Consider the following 19356-nt stretch of genomic DNA (forward strand, 5'->3'; position numbering starts at 1 on the left):
GTTAGGCTTTTAAATGGGACATAATCTCTGTGAACTTATGCAAAATTGACTTGGGAGGCCGGTGTGTGGTGGTAGGATGGAGGGTTTGTTGTCACTGTGTGTTGGGGGGAGATCTCAATGTATACATGTTGTACTTTGACAATAAAGGTTTATTATTATGGCAGACTGGCACTGAATGATCGCAAAGCGCAGGCAACCTGGCTGTGCTGCACTCACACTACACTCACACACCCTCTCTTGCCCAGAGCAGCAACCCTTGGCCCCACAGTGCTCATGCAGTGCTTTGCTTGGGATTCACTTAATGACCTATGATCCTCACTTAATGACACCAACCAAGAGTGCCAGGTTTGCCATCAGTAAATGATGTAGTCACATGATACCATGCTTTATGACAGCATTGCTTAGATATGGAAATTCTGGTCCCAATTAATGTTGTTAAGTAATGACTACCTGTACATAGTCTGTGTTCAATATCCTTCACAGGAGTAAATTTTAGCTAACGTAATACAGCTTTTTAAATATAAATTTATTTACATTTCATAATTTACTTTTTACATTTCAATCAGGAATCTGATTGTTCAACTGAATACAAATTTATTCCATGCTACCGCTAAACAAGAATCTGAACTACTAACAGTTAAGGCAAATTGGGAGTACATAAGAGTCAATGGAATTCAAGGAGGGCTGGACTTAAATATTTTGTGGGTGCAGACTCCAAATTGATGATGTACTTCCTCCAGCTCAGCCTGGAGGAAGTACATCAGCCTCCTACAGTAAGTTTTTAATTAGAATTTTAAAATATTTTATAGATTGGGGTTATTTATTTAAATTTGGAGGAGGTGGTTGTATTGTTATAATCTTTGCACTAGAAGAAAGTTGGAGGTAATTTTTTATTATATCCAGTGGTGGGATTCAGCCGGTTCGTAGAACTGGTAGCTAAATTTTGTTGAGTTCGGAGAACGGGCTGAACCCATTCTGGAAGTCCTTCTAGGCCTCAGAGGCCTGGAGGAGGTCTCCCTGGCCCAGAACAGCCTGTCAGAAGTACATTGATGTCATTTCCGGAAGTCTGTTCTAGGCCTTGGAGGGCTGGAGGAGGCCTCCCAGGCCTAGGACAGCCCACAGGAAGTGCATGGATGTCACTTCCGGAAGTCCATTCTAGGCCTCATAGGCCCAGGTTTGCATCCACGCAGAGAACCGGATGTTCAGGTATTTAAATCCCACCATTGATTATATCTGATATATAATTTTTGGTCATTTTTGTTTTGTTAGTTCCTTTTCCTTTTATGTTAGTATTTTAATGTTTGATGAAATATATAGATATATAAAAACAAATTAAATTGGGGAAGATGATAAAAAGGAAATTGTTATTCCCAGCTTTGGCTTGTGACTTTCCAAAATTCACTTTCAAAGGGATCTTGGTCTACAAAGGACCATTTAACTCTAAGGCCCAAGTTATATGGGCTTCTGAATATATACCTTGGATGACTGTCTGTTTGAAGAGCTCATCTCGTAGTTTTGGCAAAAAGCAGTCTATGCGCTCCCAGGTGATTTCCCATAGATCTGAGTAGCCTGTTCGTGAATCAGCATTATGGAATATCCCAGCTGTGTCCATTACTAGCAGCATATTCTTCAGTGATTCAGGGATGGCCTCTGGCTGGAAGACAAAACATATTTATGGGTCTGCAGCTTCCTGAAAACTTAAGGATAGCCCCAGAGACTCCTGCAAAACTGCCACTGAATTTTGAGGCAAGAAACAAATGTTATTACTTGGAATTGAAGTTTAGCAGAATACTTGGCATCTTTCTACAGCTAACCCTACAACTTTGCTTGAGTTGCCAAGAAATGGGACAGAGCTGCAATAGTACCTGACAATAGTACAATATTAGTTTGTTATTGTTGTTAGCTGCGAAGTCGTGTCCGACCCATCGCAACCCTCTGGACAATGTTCCTCCAGGCCTTCCTGTCCTCTACCATCTTCTGGAGTCCATTTAAGCTCACGCCTATGGCTTCAGTGACTCCATCCAGCCACCTCATTCTCTGTCGTCCCATTCTTCTCTTACCCTCAATCTTTCCCAGCATTAAGCTCTGCTCCAGTGAGTCCTTCCTTCTCATTAGGTGGCCAAAGTTTTAGCTTCTAAAGAGCAGTCAGGGTTGATCTCCTCTAGGACTCACCGGTTTGATCTCCTTGCAGTCCAAGGGACTCGCAGGAGTCTTCTCCAGCACCATAGTTCAAAGGCCTCAATTCTTTGGCACTCAGCCTTTCTTATGGTCCAACGTTCACTGCCATACATTGCAACTGGGAAGACCATGGCCTTGACTATACGCACTTTTCTGGGCAGGGTGATGTGTCTGCTTTTTAGTGTGCTGTCTAGATTTGCCATGGCTTTCCTCCCGAGGAGCAAGCGTCTTTTAATTTCTTGGCTACAGTCCCCATCTGCAGTGATCTTGGAGCCCAGGAAAATAAAATCTGTCACTACCTCCATTTCTTCCCCATCAATTTGCCAGGAATTGAGAGGGCCGGATGCCATGATCTTGGTTTTCTTAATGTTAAGTTTCAAGCCAATTTTTGCACTCTCCTTCTTCAGGCTCTTTAGTTGCTCTTCACTTTCTGCCATTAGAGTGGTATCATCTGCATATCTTAGGTTGTTGATATTTCTCCCGGCAATCTTAATTCCAACTTTTGATTCATCTAGCCCTGCCTTTCTCATGATGTGCTCTGCATATAAGTTAAATAGGCAGGGCGACAGTATACAGCCTTGCCGGACTCCTTTCCCAATTTTGAACCAATCAGTGGTTCCGTGTCCAGTTCTCACTGTTGCTTCTTGACCCGCATATAGGTTTCTCAAGAGACAAATAAGATGGTCTGGTATGCCCATCTCTTTAAGAACTTGCCACAGTTTGTTGTGATCCACACAATCAAAGGCTTTAGCATAGTCAATGAAGCAGAAGTAGATGTTTTTCTGGAACTCTCTAGCTTCTCCATGATCCAGCGTATGTTGGCAATTTGATCTCTAGTTCCTCTGCCTCTTCGAAATCCTGCCTGTGCTTCTGGTAGTTATTGATCCACATACTGCTGGAGTCTAGCTTGTAGGATTTTAAGCATAACTTTACTGGCATGAGAAATGAGTGCAATGGTGCGATAGTTTGAACATTCTTTGGCATTGCCTTTCTTTGGAATTGGAATGTAAACTGATCTTTTCCAATCCTGTGGCCACTGTTGAGTTTTCCAAATTTGCTGGCAAATTGAGTGTAGCACTTTACTGCATCGTCTTTTAAGATTTTGAATAGCTCAGCTGGAATATGTCACCTGCACTAGCTTTGTTGTTGCTCAGCTTTTCTAAGGCCCACTTCACTTCACATTCTAGGATGTCTGGCTCAAGGTGATTAAGCTCATTCTTGTATAGTTCTTCTGTGTAATTTTGCCATCTCTTCTTAATCTCTTCTGCCTCTGTTAGGTCCCTGCCATTTTGGTCCTTTATCATGCCCATTTTTGCATGAAACGTTCCTTTCATCTCTCCAATTTTCTTGAAAAGATCTCTATTCTATTGTTTTCTTCTATTTCTTTGCACTGTTCATTTAAGAAGGCATTCCAGCTATTCTCTGGAATTCTGTATTCAATTGGGCTCCCTTGCCTTTCGCTTCCCTCCTTTCCTCAGCTATTTACAAAGCTTCCTCAGCCAGCCATTTTGCTTTCTTGCATTTCTTTTTCTTTGGGACGGTTTTGGTTGCTACCTGTTGTACAATGTTGCGAACCTCTGTCCATAGTTCGCATATGACCTTTCCTGTCTATCAAATCTAATTCCTTAAATCTATATTTGTCACCTCTACTGTATATTCAAGAGGTATGATTTAATTCATACCTGAGTGGCCTAGTGCTTTCCCCTACTTTCTTCAGTTTAAGCCTAAACTTTGCAATGAGAAGCTCATGGTCTGAGCCACAGTCAGCTCCTGGTCTTGTTTTTACTGACTGTATAGAGCTTCTCCATCTTTGGCTGCAGAGCATATAGTCAATCTGATTTCTGTGTTGACCGTCTGGTGATGTCCATGTGTAGAGCCGTCTCTTGGGTTGTTGGAAAAGAGTGTTTGCTATGACCATCGTATTCTCTTGACAAAATTCTATCAGCCTGTGCCCTGCTTCATTTTGTACTCCAAGGCCAAACTTCCCTGTTATTCTTTTGGCTTCCTACTTTAGCATTCCAATCCCCAAGGACATCATTTTTTGGTGTTAGTTCTATAAGGTGCTGTAGGGCTTCATAGAACCGGTCAATTTCATCCTCTTCAGCACTGGTGGTTGGGGCATAGACTTGGACTACTGTGATATTGAATGGTTTGCCTTGGATTCGAACTGAGATCATTCTGTCATTTTGAGGATTGTATTCCAGTATTGCTTTTCCTACTCTTTTATTGACTATGAAGGCTACTCCATTACTTTTGAGAGATTCTTGCCCGCAGAATCTGATGGTCATACCTGATGACCATCTGATGGTCATCTGAATTAAATTCACCCATTCCTTTCCATTTTAGTTCGCTGATACCTAAGATGTCGATGTTCAGTCTTGTCATCTCTTGTTTGACCACGTCCAGCTTTCCTAGATTCATGGATCTTACATTCCAGGTTCCTACGGAGAAAAATCTTTACAGCATTGGACTTTCCTTTCACCACCAGACACATCCATAGCTGAGCATCCTTTTGGCTTTGGCCCAGTCGCTTTATTCTTTCTGGCGCTACTAGTACTAGCCCTCTGCTCTTCCCCAGTAGCATATTGGACGCCTTCCGACCTGAGGGGCTCATCTTCCAGCGTCATATCGTTTTGCCTTTTGGTACTGTCCATAGGGTTTTCATGGCAAAGATACTGGAGTGGATCACGTTTTGTCAGAACTCTCTGCTATGACCTTTCCGTCTTGGGTGGCCCTGCACGGCATAGCTCATAGATTCATTGAATTACGCAAGCCCCTTCGCCACGACAAGGCAGTAATCCATGAAGGGGCAATATTAGTTACTTGTCTGTTTTTGATGAAATCTCATTTACATCTATTTTAACAATTTGTCCTTATGCTATTTTATGATAAATGTATTGACAATAAGTTTTAGTTGGCACTAAGAAGATCTGCTTCTGCCAGCAGCAGCAATCTCCATTACCCGTGTCATACTGCCTGCCATAATACAATGTTAAAATCCTTTTTTTGTTCTCTTTTACCCTAGATACAGCTTCATTGCTGTAATGGAACAAACTGGGCACACGGAACAAAATATTTTTGATTCCTGAGATTATTATCTAATAGGCAGTGAATGAAAGGGTATAATAGAGATCTCAATAGAAAACCATCCTTTTCTTTGATCATTTTGAGATTCTGTTTCAACTGGATGGAAAAGGAGGAAAGTGATCTATCACAATCTCTTTATCTTGCTTGTTTCTTTGCTTACTTTGAAACAAAACAAAAACTTAATTTCCCTTCTTTGAAGCTGAAAACACTCCAGCCCACAGTCCACATTTCTCCTCTTTATTTTTTCCAAGCAGAGTCCATTTCTGCAATGGATATTGCTATCATACCTGCTTATGAAAAAGTGAGAATTTTGTTACCTAGCTGAGAATAATAGAAAGTACTGTAATGTGTAATTCTGTGCATTTATAGCATGGAGAAAGGGGAGAAGAGAACTGGGACAGAATGAATTAAATTAAATTAAATTAATTAAATTAAAAGTACATTTATTATTAATCCTGACTCCCAAATTTTTATGAATGTGTTCCCATCAGATAAATGTGGTACTTAATCTGATTAAGGCCTTGTTATATGTTTCTTCCTGCCTGGCAACTTTGGTCTTCACATGCCATTGAGAAGTAAAAAATTGGACCTTGCAAAGAGAACTACTAGCAATTAAAGATGACTTACCAACAAGTCACTGGAGCCAGCGTGCATGTATTTGTCCATAAAATCCAATATTGTCAGCCATAAAGCAGCAAATGTCGGGAGAGAGAGGAGTGGGGACAAATGTTGCAAGAAGACCTAAACAGAATTTATTTTAAGGATTCAGCAGGAATGTAAGTCTTGTCCATGTGATTTTCATGTGATATTAAAAATTATTTTTTTACCAATATCAGTTTGACCAAGTTGCACCAAGTTTTATTCTTAATAAAAAACTGAGTGAAATTACTAGTGCCAATTAAGAAGGTGGCACAAAAATTTCAGGGTAAATGTATAAGGAATCAAATTAAGATTCCCCCAAATTAGACTTTCATTTCAAATTCTGGAGTTGAATTTTACAACATATCTAGTCCTTTAAAAAAGTTCTTCCATGAATTTTATAGAGACAATAGAAACAATTAAATGTATATATTTAAATGACAAGTTTGTAGCAAAAAATGCTGAATTTTTTAAAAAATTGCATTGCCTCCCAAAGGAAGCTGTGAGGCAGTTTTCCAGTCCCATAAGTGCTCTGATAAAAATAAACGAATTTGCTTTAGTTCTTCAGTGACAGAATTTGTTGGGCAGTCTCCATTGGAACTGGGTTAAATTCTGGAAACTGCATCGAGTTTTCATTTTCTTCTGCTTAATCATGGGAATCATTACACCCTCTGAAAAGAGAAATGGCCTTATACCTTGGAGAGTAGAGTTGAAGCTCTCATTCTGGTCTCCTCCATCCCTCCAATATCTGCTGGGCTAATATTTTGCAGAAGTTTGGTCAACAAAGGAAACAGAACCTATTGATCCAAGATATGGAATTTGCTAATAGTTAAGAAAGAAAACTCTAATACTGTATGCAGGCTGCAAGCAAATCAGAAGTTAAGTACTGGCAGACTGGAGGAAGAAGCAAATTGATTCATCAATAGATAAATGGCATTAATAAAATAAATTTCCACCCACAGGCCAAAAATAAGCACTGGCTCCTATTAGTTTCCACTTCAGACTTGTTTTGTTTGTCTTATTTTGCTTTGTATGGCCCATAATTCAGTGAATTTATTATCAGAATTATGATCAGAGATTCATCGTGCTAGTGAGATATTTCATAAGATATTTCATAGGCCACAACTCCCTATGGCTACTTTTTCTTACAAATGAAAGATGTTGAATCATGCTCTCCCTAGCAAGGGAAGTTAGGAAAATGCCTTGATTTCATGATTCTCTTTGAGATTCAAAGATATAACTTGCAATTCCTATGAAGCCTTATACTGAATGCAAAATTCCACCTTTGGAACTAATGTCCCCAGCTTGGTCAAACATCAGAATTTGAAAAAGAGATATTGAATTGTATTGTCTCTAGCAAAGAGAATCAGGAAACCCACCTGAGTTCATGAGTGTCTCTTTCGCTTATATTAAAAATTTTACCTATAATTCAGAATATAAGAACAGGGACTTTCTGACTGCAGAGGAGGTAGACATGAAAGAAATTTGGATAGTCTTCATTTTTTGATGGTCCAACTGCTTTTGAACTTTATCCACAGCAGCAGCAAGGCTGTCTTATTCTAGCTGTAACTTCAAACTGCTTCCTGAATTTGCTTCCTATCTTCTTTCTCTTGTTTTCCTTTATTACAAAATGTTTGTAAGCTGCTCCAGGAGCTTTTTTGCCTAAAAACTAAGTATTGTTCACTACATCATAACAAAAGCATTTTATAATACAAAAATTTCTTTCATAGTTAATTTTATAGGCATAGCCGACAGGGTCCACAACAACCTGCCACAGCCAACTTACCATGGCCAACTCACCATGGCCAACTTGCTGTGAACAACCCACCGCAGGACAAGAGTTACAATATGGAGGAAATAGTCAAATAGAATAATTAAAGACAGGATGCCAAAGGAGGGACAAAATAAAATGTGAATGACAAAAATTAAAATAAATTTTAAAATAAATTTAAATAATTAAATTGAATTGTCCTGCAGCGAGTTGTCCCGTGCTGAGTTGGCCAGGGCAAGTTGTTCCGCAGTGAGCTGTCCCATTCCATAGCCAAGAGAGCCACTTTGGTCTACTGGTTAAGGCACCAGGCCAGAAACCAGGAAATGATCCATTCTAAGCCCATCTTAGCCATGAAAGCCAACTTAGTGACAAATAAACAGCATAAAACTGCATAAATTCCACATATAGCAAACTCTCTCAAACATAGCCTGATCATAAAAATGCTTTCTAATTTGTTTTTTTTAACTTAATTGTTGTCTTTCACCTAAGGGACCCTCTGTTTCTTCCCCGAGGTCCCGGGAGCGAGGATGTGCAGCCTCCTGAGCTCCGGCTGGTGTACCTGAATGCCAGGTCTGTGGTCAACAAAGCTCCCCTCATTAGGGATTTAGTTGAGGGTGAGCATGCGGACCTGGCCTGCATCACGGAGACCTGGTTGGGCCCAGAGGGTGGGGTCCCTTTGGTTGACCTCTGCCCACCAGGCTTCCGGGTGCTACACCGGCCACGAGCTCAAGGTAGGGGTGGGGGAGTGGCGGTTACTATTAGGGAGACCTTATGTCCGCGGGAGACCACCGTTTCTCAGATAGTCGGGTGTGAGTCTCTCTTTGTGAGATTTGGTTCTGGGGCGCAGTTGGGCTTGCTGCTGGTGTACATTTCGCCTAGCTGCTCGCCTAGCTGCCCGAGCTGCTCGATATCCTCTCAGGGTTGGTGGTTGAGTTTCCCAAACTTATAGTTTTGGGAGACTTCAATCTACCATCCCTGGGAGGCTCATCTGAACTAGCTCGGGAGTTCATGGCTTCCATGACGGCCATGGACCTGACGCAAGTAATTTCTGAACCAACTCATGAGGGAGGTCACACCCTTGACCTGATTTTTTTATCTAGACGGTGGTTGGATGATCTTGGTGGGGGCTCTCCATTTATTATGCCCCTGTCATGGACCGATCATCATCTTCTGCGGATGGTCTTCCGTCTTGCCATCCCCCGCCGTGGGGATACGGAGCCAATCAGATGGTACCGCCCCAGACGCTTAATGGATCCTGATAGATTCCAAGCGGCGCTGGGGTCCCCACCTGCCTCCATTGCTCACAGCTCGGCGGATGCCTTAGTGGAAGCCTGGGAAAGGGCAGCCACTGAGGCACTTGACCGGGTTGTACCCTTGCGGCCCCTGACCCGGCGCAGATCCCAGCGAGCTCCATGGTTTTCCGCGGAGCTCCGGGAGATGAAGCGTCGGAAACGGGGCCTAGAGAGCTGTTGGAGGTCGAGCCGATCCGAACCCGACCGGTTGCGGTTAAGAACCTACATTAGGTCTTATCTCGCAGCGATGAGGGTGGCGAGGTGTAACTACTTCTCTTCCCTCATCGCGTCCGCAGATAATCGCCCGGCCGCCCTGTTTAGGGTGACTCGCTCACTTCTTAATCAGGAGGTGAGGGAGGATCCCTTGCAGGGTCGTGCCGAGGAATTTAATCAACATCTGTCAGATAAAATCGCTCGGATTCGGACCGGTTTGGACTCCAACTGGGCAGAGTCTGGCGATCAGGACACGAGCGGTCTTGTCAATGTTACCTGGGAAGAGTTTGATTCTGTGACCCCTGATGAAGTGGACAGGATTATGGGGAGGCTGAGCTCCTCCACATGTTTGTTGGACCCGTGCCCTTCCTGGCTGGTTTATGCAGCTAGGGAGAGGACACAAGGCTGGCTCCAAGCGGTTATATCTGCTTCTTTGAGTGAGGGTTATTTCCCCACCGTCTTGAAGGAGGCGGTGGTGAGACCCCTCCTCAAGAAGCCTGCCTTGGACCCAGCTGTATTGGACAACTTTCGTCCAGTCTCCAACCTTCGCTTTCTTGCGAAGGTTGTTGAGAGTGTGGTGGCGCATCAGCTCCCTCTGGTCCTGGATGAAGCGGATTATCTGGACCCCTACCAATCGGGTTTCAGGCCCGGGTACAGCACGGAGACGGCATTGGTCGCTCTGGTGAATGATCTCTGGAGGGCTCGGGACAGGGGATATTCCTCTGTCCTAGTCCTATTAGACCTCTCGGCGGCTTTCGATACCATCGACCATGGTATCTTGCTGCGGCGTCTCAGGGGTTTGGGAGTGGGAGGCACAGTTCTTCGGTGGTTCTCCTCCTATCTCCTGGGACGCTCGCAGTCGGTGTTGGCAGGGGGGCAGAGATCGGCCCCTAGGTCTCTCGTTTGTGGAGTTCCTCAGGGGTCGGTTCTCTCGCCCCTCCTGTTCAACATCTATATGAAACCGCTGGGTGAGATCATTCGTGGTTTTGGAGTTGGGTATCATCAATATGCCGATAATACCCAACTTTTCTTTTCGACCCCAAACCACCCCAGTGATGCCCTCGCTGTGATGTCCCGTTGCCTGGAGGCGGTTCGGGTCTGGATGGGGAGGAACAGACTTCAACTCAACCCTGACAAGACTGAGTGGCTGTGCATTCCGGCATCCCGGGACATTCAAAATGTTCCATCTCTTTCTATGGGGGGTGAGCTCTTACCCCCCGTGGATAGGGCTCGCAACTTGGAAGTCCTCCTAGATTCGCGGCTTACCCTGGAAGATCATGTGGTGGCCGTGACTAGGGGGGCTTTCGCCCAGGTTCGCCTGGTGCGCCAGTTGCGGCCCTATCTGGACCGGGATGCCCTGTGCACGGTCACTCATGCGCTCGTGACCTCTCGCCTTGACTACTGTAATGCTCTCTACATGGGGCTTCCCTTGAAGACCACTCGGAGGCTCCAACTGGTACAGAATGCGGCCGCGAGAGTTGTCTTGGGAGTTTCCCGGTACTCCCATGTTACACCTTTGCTCCGCGAGCTGCATTGGTTACCAGTTGTCTTCCGGGTGAGGTTCAAGGTCTTGGTTATGATCTTTAAGTCCCTACATGGCATGGGTCCGGGTTACCTCGGGGACCACCTGCTGCCGGCGACAACTCCCCTCCGCCCCGTGCGTTCTCACAGAGAGGGCCTCCTCAGGGTGCCTCCGGTCAGGGAATGCCGACTGGCGGCCCCCAGGGGGAGAGCCTTCTCTGTGGGCTTTGTGGAACCAACTGCCGGTGGAGCTCCGGATGGCATCAGACCTCCGAACTTTCCGTCGTGGCCTGAAGACCCATTTATTTGAATTAGCTGGTCTGGCCTGATGGGGGAGTTGGGTTTTAAATTCTTGTTTTAGGATAGTATTATTGTTTTTAATTGGGCACTGATTTAATCTTTGTTTTAATTTTTGTATTGTATTGTATTGTTATTTATATGCCCTGTGAACCGCCCTGAGTCCCTAGGGAGAAGGGCGGTATATAAATTAAATAAAACTAAACTAAACTAAACTAAATTTCTGAGTCCAATCCTTATCTTTGAAAAGCTGAATTCCTCACAGAGCATTCCTTGCAATGGGGACACATTACCTTATTGAAACAGGATTCCCACTCCAAAGCATCGAGAGCTTGCAAATCATGCACAAGAAGAGCCCGCTGCAGGTAGGTCAGTGCTTGCATCCGCACTTGCCGTCTTGCATCACAACACAAGCATGCAATGCCTGTACAGAAGACAAAGTGGTGTGAAAAAGAATTATTTACTCTTGGTTAATAAACTTATATCCAACAAGGAGTTATAATTTTCACCTCTCTTCCTAAGCAACACGAAAATCCTGTGGCATACTAAAAGTAGGCAAGGCAAAATGCAAAGTTCCAGTGTTCTACTTTAATAGGTCTGAGCAATGACTCTCATAGAAAGTTGAGTTTATAAATGATCTGGAGTTAGTCATGTGACCAAGCTGAAATTATTTAGAATATTGAAAAAGAACAGGATTCTGAAGAATTCTCTCAGGCACCTGGCAAAATAAACAAAGCTTTGGAGGAAGTTTGAGAATTCCTTGAGTTTTTGTTGAACTCCACAGTTCAGCTGTGGGGTTAATTACCGCTTGGAATGAAAGGGCAATGTAGTCTGGTTCAGCCGCCTGGCCCTGCCCACTTCACCCTGGCCCTTTCGCCCCACTGCATGTGTTTAACCACTGCCGGAAGGCTGCCCCTCCCTCCCTTGCTGCGTCGGCCCTGGTGATTCACCAAGGGACAAGTCATTATGGTCATGCAGGACAATTAGCCACTCATTCTGGCAGCCAATCTATGTGCCAAGGAGTGGGCCTCTGCCTTCCCTTTGGACATGGTATGCAGAAAGGGTGCCGGGGGTGGGGGGGTGACCTTGGGCACCGGGCTTTTTAAAAAGGCTGAGTATCCAAAGACTGAGGGGCAGCCAGGCACACATTCTGATGGATACTGTTTGCTGTCCAGGCATTGATGCATGAACAGCTCACGCCCAACCTGTGTTTGGGCCTCTGTCCCTGAACTTGGGAACTGGCTACTGGCAGCCACCTCTCAGCTGTCCTCGTAACTCTCTTCTTTTACACTAACAGCAAGCTGATATTTCATTTTTTACTCTCAGCTGAGATACTATTTTTTCAGCTGAGATTTTATTTTTCTTTTCAAATTTTATTCATCTGCCATTTTTAATACATCTGTGAATTACAAACTATATCAAGAGGGCAACGTCAACATTAGCCATAGTAGGGACCAAAAGGAGAACTTAGAACTAAAGTGAAATTTTCTAATAGTATAAATAGCTGTCCAGTGGAACAGCTTGACTTCAGAAGTTATGGGGTGCTCTATCAATAGAGATTTTTGAGAGGAGATTGGGCAGCCATTTGTCCAAAATGGTATAGGTCCCTTCAACTCTGTTACTCTGTTATTCTAGAACACTAACATTTAAGAACAGAAATTTTAGTTTAAAAGTTTTTTGAAAAAAGTTCTAAATTTTAGGGAACTTTGAAAATGAACTTCTAGAATTTCTTACATTTTTGAGAAAAAAAATCCTTTTTAACGAGGTGGCCTGGTGGCCCAGTGGAAGATGTTCCAGTGGCCCAGCTGAGAGGCACCCAGCTGAAAGACAGAGACAGCAAGGTGGCCCAGCAACGCAGCCTGGCAGCTGAGTGGAGGTGGTGCAATGTAAATGGAGGCCAGCTGAGCAGAGTGAAACAGAGCTATGTGGCAGTAGACCAGCTGAGCAGCAGCACTACAGACCTAAGTGGCAGAAAAGCAGAGTGCCCAGAGCAGCAACTGAGAGCAGTGTGGCGGACCAGCTGAGCAGCAGTGGCACACAGTTAAGTAAGATAGTGGACTGGAGTGCCCACAACAGCGGCTGAGAGCAGCACAGTGGACCAGCAGAGCAGCGGCAAAGTGGAACAGAGTGCCAGATCAGCACATTGTACCCCAAACCCCCGGCAGTGGCCAGGCAACCAAATGGCAAGAAGGCAGGGAGGAAAAGGATAAGTATACAATACAGGGACAGGGAAGAAAGGGATAAACTTTCAAGGCATAGAGTAACCCCAGCAAAGCATCTCCAAGAAAGGAGCCAGAGATGTCCAGGAAAAAGAAGTGTAGAGGCAAGGGGCAAGGACTTTTGTAAATTTTTAAAATGTTAACATCACTGAATTTTAAAAAAAATATTTTTTCAAATTTTTAAATTTCTTTTTGCCATTTTAAATTCTTTAATTTTTTTCATCTTTTTCAATTTTCAATTTCTTTTTTCAACACTTAAAAATTCTTTTCAGTTTTTATTTTTTTTTCCAATTTCTGTTTTCAATAAAAAATAAATTTTTTTTAATTCTTTAGAAATTTTAAAATTCGTAACAATCTAAGAGGAAAAAAATAAAAAAAAGTTTTGAAGGCAGAGAATAAAGAGCCAAGAACTTTTGACTGACTGGTCTACAGGCTATGGCAAAGTAACTGGCAATAGAGAAAGCAAAACTGCTTAATTATAACTTTGTACCTGTCTTCATACAAAAAGAAAACACTACCAAAAACAAAACCATAAATGACAGGTTAAGAATGCAAATTAAAATTTGCAAAAATAAACTCTTTTCCAAAGCACCAAAAGGCAAAACAATGGTAGGAAACTAACCAAAAAGAGAAATAATGTAGAATAGGGGTCCCCAACCCCCAGTTCGTGGATCAGTACCGAGCTGCGGCATGCCAGAAACAGTGCCATGCAAAGAAGCAAAGCCCCATCTGCAGGATGCAGGCAGCATGCAAAAGCAAGTCCCCTCCAGTCCATGGAAAAGCCTCTCTCCATGGAACCGGTCCCTGGTCCCTAAAAGGTTGGGGGCTGCTGATCTAGGAGAAATTTCCTAATGGTGAGAACAATCAACCAATGGAATAGCTTGCCTTCAGAAGTTGTGGCTGCTCCATCACTGGAGGCTTTCAAAAAGAGTCTGGACAAGCTTTTGTCTGAAATGGTATAGGGTTTCCTGCTCAAGCAGGGGGTTGGACTAGAAGACTAGACTATTATTTTATGTTCTATGATCCCCAGCAACTTTTCATCAGTGTCCTTTTGTCTGGAAGAGAGATTCAGAGAAAAATGAGGAGGGAGCTATTCCCAAATTGGCTTTTACTCTAGATAGCTATGAATAAAGCTTCCAACTTTATTAGGTGTCTTCTGCCGAGTGTCAGGACCCACCCCAATCCACGTCTTAGGAAAACAAAAACTCTTGGAGTCAGTTCAAAAGGAATTTTGAACATGTCCTAGTAAAAGCATGTCCTAGTAAAAATTCAAAAGGAATTTTTACTAGGACATGCTTGGTTGTGGAAATACAAGACAGGACTTAGTATTGTTTTACAAATTGAAATTTTATAAAGGGTACCCGGTTCAACCCCCTTTCCCTCAACCCCATTTGGTCAGCCCCCATCATTCTACTTCGTGTCATCCCTTTCGTGGGGAAAAAAGGAACTTCGAATCTTTATGGTTATTGCCTTCTTCCTCTACAGAATTAAAAGAAGACACAGGCCAGATGCCTTCTTCTCTAACCCTCCCTTTTGTTCCCCCAGTTCAAAAGGTTCCCTTGGTCTTTGAAATAACCTAAGGCAGGCTGAATCCACATAGCTCCTCCTTCCTTGGGGGAATGTGATATAAATGGATTCTGACACCGAGTCTCCACTGTGAACCTGGAGGGCTGGAGCATCAGTCTTACTTCCTCAGACAATAGTGATTCTCTTTGGGGGGGGGGGTAGTTTATGGGCAGAGAGGCCTCATTTCTTTCTGCAATTAAACTGAGTATTTTCCTTGTGAGAAAGAAAAGTGGGGTGCATGGACTCTGTCTCTGTCTCTAGCAGCATAAATCTCTCTTCACACATGTCCTTAAGGATTACAGTTTAGTAAAACAAATCCCATTTGTTCTACTTTTTCAGTTCAATTCAAAATTACTATTAAAAGTGCAGTATTTTAAGCCCAATTATCAGTGCACAATGATTTTTGAGTCACTGCTTTTTCTTTCACTTTTTCATACTTTATACTTCTGCATAATTGCAATTTTTCTTGTTTAATATACTCTATGAAACTGTTTTTAATTATGAAACTAGTTTAATAATGAATCTTTTTTATTCTTACATGTGTCTGAGATTGCTTTACTTGTATTTCATTTTTGTAATTATTCGTCACTTGTTTATGTAATACATAACACAATATATGACTGAACTCTTTTTTAAAAAAAATGAATGTGTAAAGAATTGTTTCTCTTCTGTTGTTTGGTGTTTGTGAGTGTGTATATATTTGTGTGTGACACATAGAGTTCGAGTTCTGGCTATTCCCCATTATTAGGTGATTGTGAACCAGGTGCCAATAGGACTGCAGCAATTGCATTATTAATATGGTTTCCTAGGATGTTTTATAACTGGTTTGCAAGTCCCAATTGCTGTCATAACCAGAAGAATACTTGTAGTTGAAAAAAGGTGTTCTTTCCAGTTTGACTATCAAAGACTAATAAAACAGTTTATCTCATTTATATACTCTGATTGGTAATGATTTGGCCAGCAAGAATCAAAATCTACAGATACAAAATAGAATACAGAATAACAGGGTTGCAAGGGATTTGAAGATCTTCTAGTCCAACCTCCTGCTCAAGCAGGAGACCTGCCAATACCATTTTAGGCAAGTGACTGTCCAGTCTCTTCTTAAAAGCACCCACAACTTCTGAAGTCGAGCCATTCCACTGTTTAACTGTACTCATTGTTAGAAAGTTTCTCCTTATTTTTAGGTTGCTTCTCTCTTTGATTAGTTTCCATCCATTGTTTGTCTTGCCTTCTGCTACTCTCGGAAATAGATTTACCACCTCTTTGTCAGCCCCTCAAATATTGAAACACTGCTATCAGCTGGATTTCCAGCGTGCAGTTTGCAGCTTCTTTGCCCTGGGGGGACGGGGGGCTGTGTGGTATTTGGGTTGGGGAAGTGAGCTGGTGTGAAGTGTTCTTGTGAGAATTTGAAGGGAGGATCACTTCCCATCATCAGATTGGAGATATTCAGTCTTAACCAAGACCAACCTTCCTGGGCCTCTGGAGGCTTTCTTGTAACATCATGCTGGACATTGATTGGCCTGCTGAGGCTAAACTATGGGGGGAGGGCTATGTGGAGACTTTCAATGTGTAACTTTCGTGCAATTGTTACTTAGATCTTGCCTTGCTTTTGCTGCTATCAGTTCTTTCTTGGTAAACTCTCTAAATCATTGGAGTTGGGGGTTTTCTTTTCTTAGAATTTGAATGGAGGCAGACCTGATAGTCACTCTAGTCTTTCTTTTCTCTAGACTAGTCATATCCAATTCCTGCAACTGCTCTTCAAACGTTTTAGTCTCCAGGCTCTTAATCATCTTAGCTGCTCTTCTCTGCACCCTTTCCAAAGTCTCAATATCTTTTTTATATTGTGGTGATCAAAACTGGATGCAGAATTCCAGATGTGGTCTTACTAAAGTTTTATAAAGTGGTACGTGATCTTGGCTCTATATCTTTGTTTATGCAACCAAGGATTGCATTAGTGTTTTTGGGCTCCTGCTGCACACTGCTGGCTCAGTGATAGTCTACTAGGATGCCAAGATCACTCTCACAATTACTACCTTTGAGCCAGGTTTCACCTAATCTGTACTTCAACATTTGGTTTTCCTTACCTAAGTGTAAAAACTTACTTTTCTCTACATTAAATTTCATTTGGTTGGATAGGAACCAGTGTTCAAGTCTGTCAAGATCCATTCAAATCCGGAGCTTATCATCTGGGGTATTTGCTATTCCTGTCAGCTTAGTGTCATCTGCAAATCTGATGAGTTCCCCTTCTATTCCCTCATCATTATGAAGATATGGAAGATATCTGGCCTAAGACACTGCTTACTTCCCTCTGGTTGTGTGTGTGTGTGTGTGTGTGTGCGCGCGCGTGTGCATACGTGTACTTTTCTATAGAGATGTAGTAATCTCTTACATATAATGCAACTCTTTTGTTAGATCTTTTGAATAGTTTGTATCCTTTTATCGCTACATTGTAGTCTTGAGTTTCATGCCACAAGTTTCACTAACAGCAACTATATGATACCTAATACTTCAAGTTCACCTTGTTTGTTCCCTAAACTTTGAGAGTTAGTGTATAGGCATTTGAGTCCTTTATGGCTGATCCTGGGTACGCTTCTCCTTCTCTGTATCTGGGTTTTTCTTCTTTCCCCTCACATTATTTGATTGGTTGTCTTGAGTTTGCGGCTGGAATTAAGTCCCAAAGATCCAAAAAAATGGTTACCCTCCCCCATCAACTTTATTTTAAAGCTCTTCTGATAAGTTGAGCCACTTATTTTCCAGATACATTCTCCCAAGTTCTTGTGAGGTGCAGCCCATCTGAAAGATACTTTACAACTAACTCCGTTCTGAAATTCGGATGGACACCTCTCCCCATGGTCATGTGACGGTATTTCAGACACTTGGCAACTGCCCCAGATTTACTTCTGATTTTAGCAAAAATGCCCCATAGAGAACAACAGGTTTTTTAAAATGACAATGGCAGTTGCTTAAGAACTGTGGATTCACTTAATGACTGTGGTTACTGGAAAAAAATATGTAAAATTGGATTGATCATGTGATGGTCCATTTTATGACCATCATGACTTAAAACTCTAATGGACAAGCTTCATTACAATTGTAAGTCTAGGACTACCTGTAATATTCTAGGTTGTTGCTATTACCTTGCAACAATGGGCACCAACAATTGATCCATAATGCTCGAGAATTTGCTTCTATTTTCTTCTCTGAATTTTTCAGATTATGCTGCTCTTCTGCCCAAGAATTGTAGATGGTAGCAGCTCGTGTATGAAGGGTATGCATTAGATCCAATAGCTGTAAAAGAAGTAAGGCAAAACGTTTATGGCTCTCTCTTTTATAAAACAAATAAAAAACCTTCACTACAGGTAGTTCTCGACTTACAATCTTTTGTTTAGTGAGCGTTTGAAGTTACAATGGCATTGAAAAAAGTGACTTATGACCATTTTTCATACTAAGGACTGTTGCAGCATCCCCAACATCACATGATCAAAATTCAGACACTTGGCAACTGGCTCATATTTATGATAGTTACAGTGTCCCGAGGTCATGTGATCATCTTTTGCAACCTTCTCACATGCAAATCCAGATTCATTTAACAACTATGTTACTAACTTAGTAATTGTAGTGATTCATTTAACAACTTTGGCAACAAAAGTTGTAAAATGGGGCAAAACTCACTTAACTTGCTTAGCAGTAGAAATTTGGGGCTCAATTGTGGTTGTAAATTGATGACTATCTGTATATTTAGGATGAAGTTTTCTCTTCCTATTCATTTTATATGAAAATAAAATACAGAAAAAATTATGAAGTCTCAGCAGACACAATAAAATAAAGATCCAAGGTGCTGCTTACTGCAGATTGAATGCCAAATACATTTTTAAAAAAACAAAAATACCAAACTATGTATTTAAAATATTTTCAAATTGCATTGCATTGCAAAGTTCCTCCTATATAGTTTTTATTAAGAATACTTTTCTGGGATATTTAATAAATGGACGCTTAACATTCAAACTACATATGTCTTTGTTACTTCACAAAGACAAACCCCTCTTTTAACAAGTAGGCTGGAAAACCAACCCTTTTTATTGATCTGATAATTGTCCCAAAAGCAAAAGCAACAGAACATGTTCAAAAGCAAAATGGAGCACAATTCAAACAGGAAATAGTTCACAGGCAAAGCAAACAAAGCATGATCCCTTGAAACTGGAGTCCCTTCCCTTTTTATTATGCAGTCCCAAGGCATGGCTTCTCAATGCCTTCTACTCCTCCCTTGGAGCCGCCCCATTGCCTCCCTCTGTCCTGTTCTTGTAACCTGTCTATAATGTCTTCTAGCTCTGACTCAGCTTCCTAGCACATCTGAGTCTCATCCTGAGCACGAGTGGAGGGGCCAGGTTCTTCATCAGATTGTAAGTCTTGGATCTCATCAGAGTCTTCCTCTGACTCTGATGGCTCCCCAGGCCCTCCTCCTCCTCTGATTCCCCAGACTCAGCTGCCGGGATCACAGGCTGGCACGGAATCACAACACTGTCATTAAAATGGTACAACAAAGAATGTTCTTCCTGCATCAAGTCAGAAAGTT

At 42.3% G+C, this 19356-nt stretch overlaps 1 protein-coding gene across 5 annotated transcripts in view; it reads right to left on the reverse strand.

Annotated features, from left to right (window-relative positions):
• Nucleotides 1-19356, reverse strand: part of GBF1 (golgi brefeldin A resistant guanine nucleotide exchange factor 1) — a 343732-nt gene that overhangs the window by 11201 nt on the left and 313175 nt on the right. For all 5 annotated transcript variants that reach the window (XM_083364149.1, XM_083364148.1, XM_083364146.1 and 2 more), the window contains exons 34-38: nt 17921-18071; nt 11292-11422; nt 6600-6701; nt 5893-6006; nt 1477-1654 (exon numbers count right to left, since the gene is read on the reverse strand). In XM_083364149.1, coding sequence (XP_083220275.1) covers nt 1477-1654; nt 5893-6006; nt 6600-6701; nt 11292-11422; nt 17921-18071 — 676 coding nt within the window. The remainder of the gene's footprint in view (nt 1-1476; nt 1655-5892; nt 6007-6599; nt 6702-11291; nt 11423-17920; nt 18072-19356) is intronic.

Source organism: Vipera ursinii (assembly GCF_947247035.1).
Source record: "Vipera ursinii genome assembly, chromosome: 5".
NCBI classification, from domain to species: Eukaryota; Metazoa; Chordata; class Lepidosauria; order Squamata; family Viperidae; genus Vipera; species Vipera ursinii.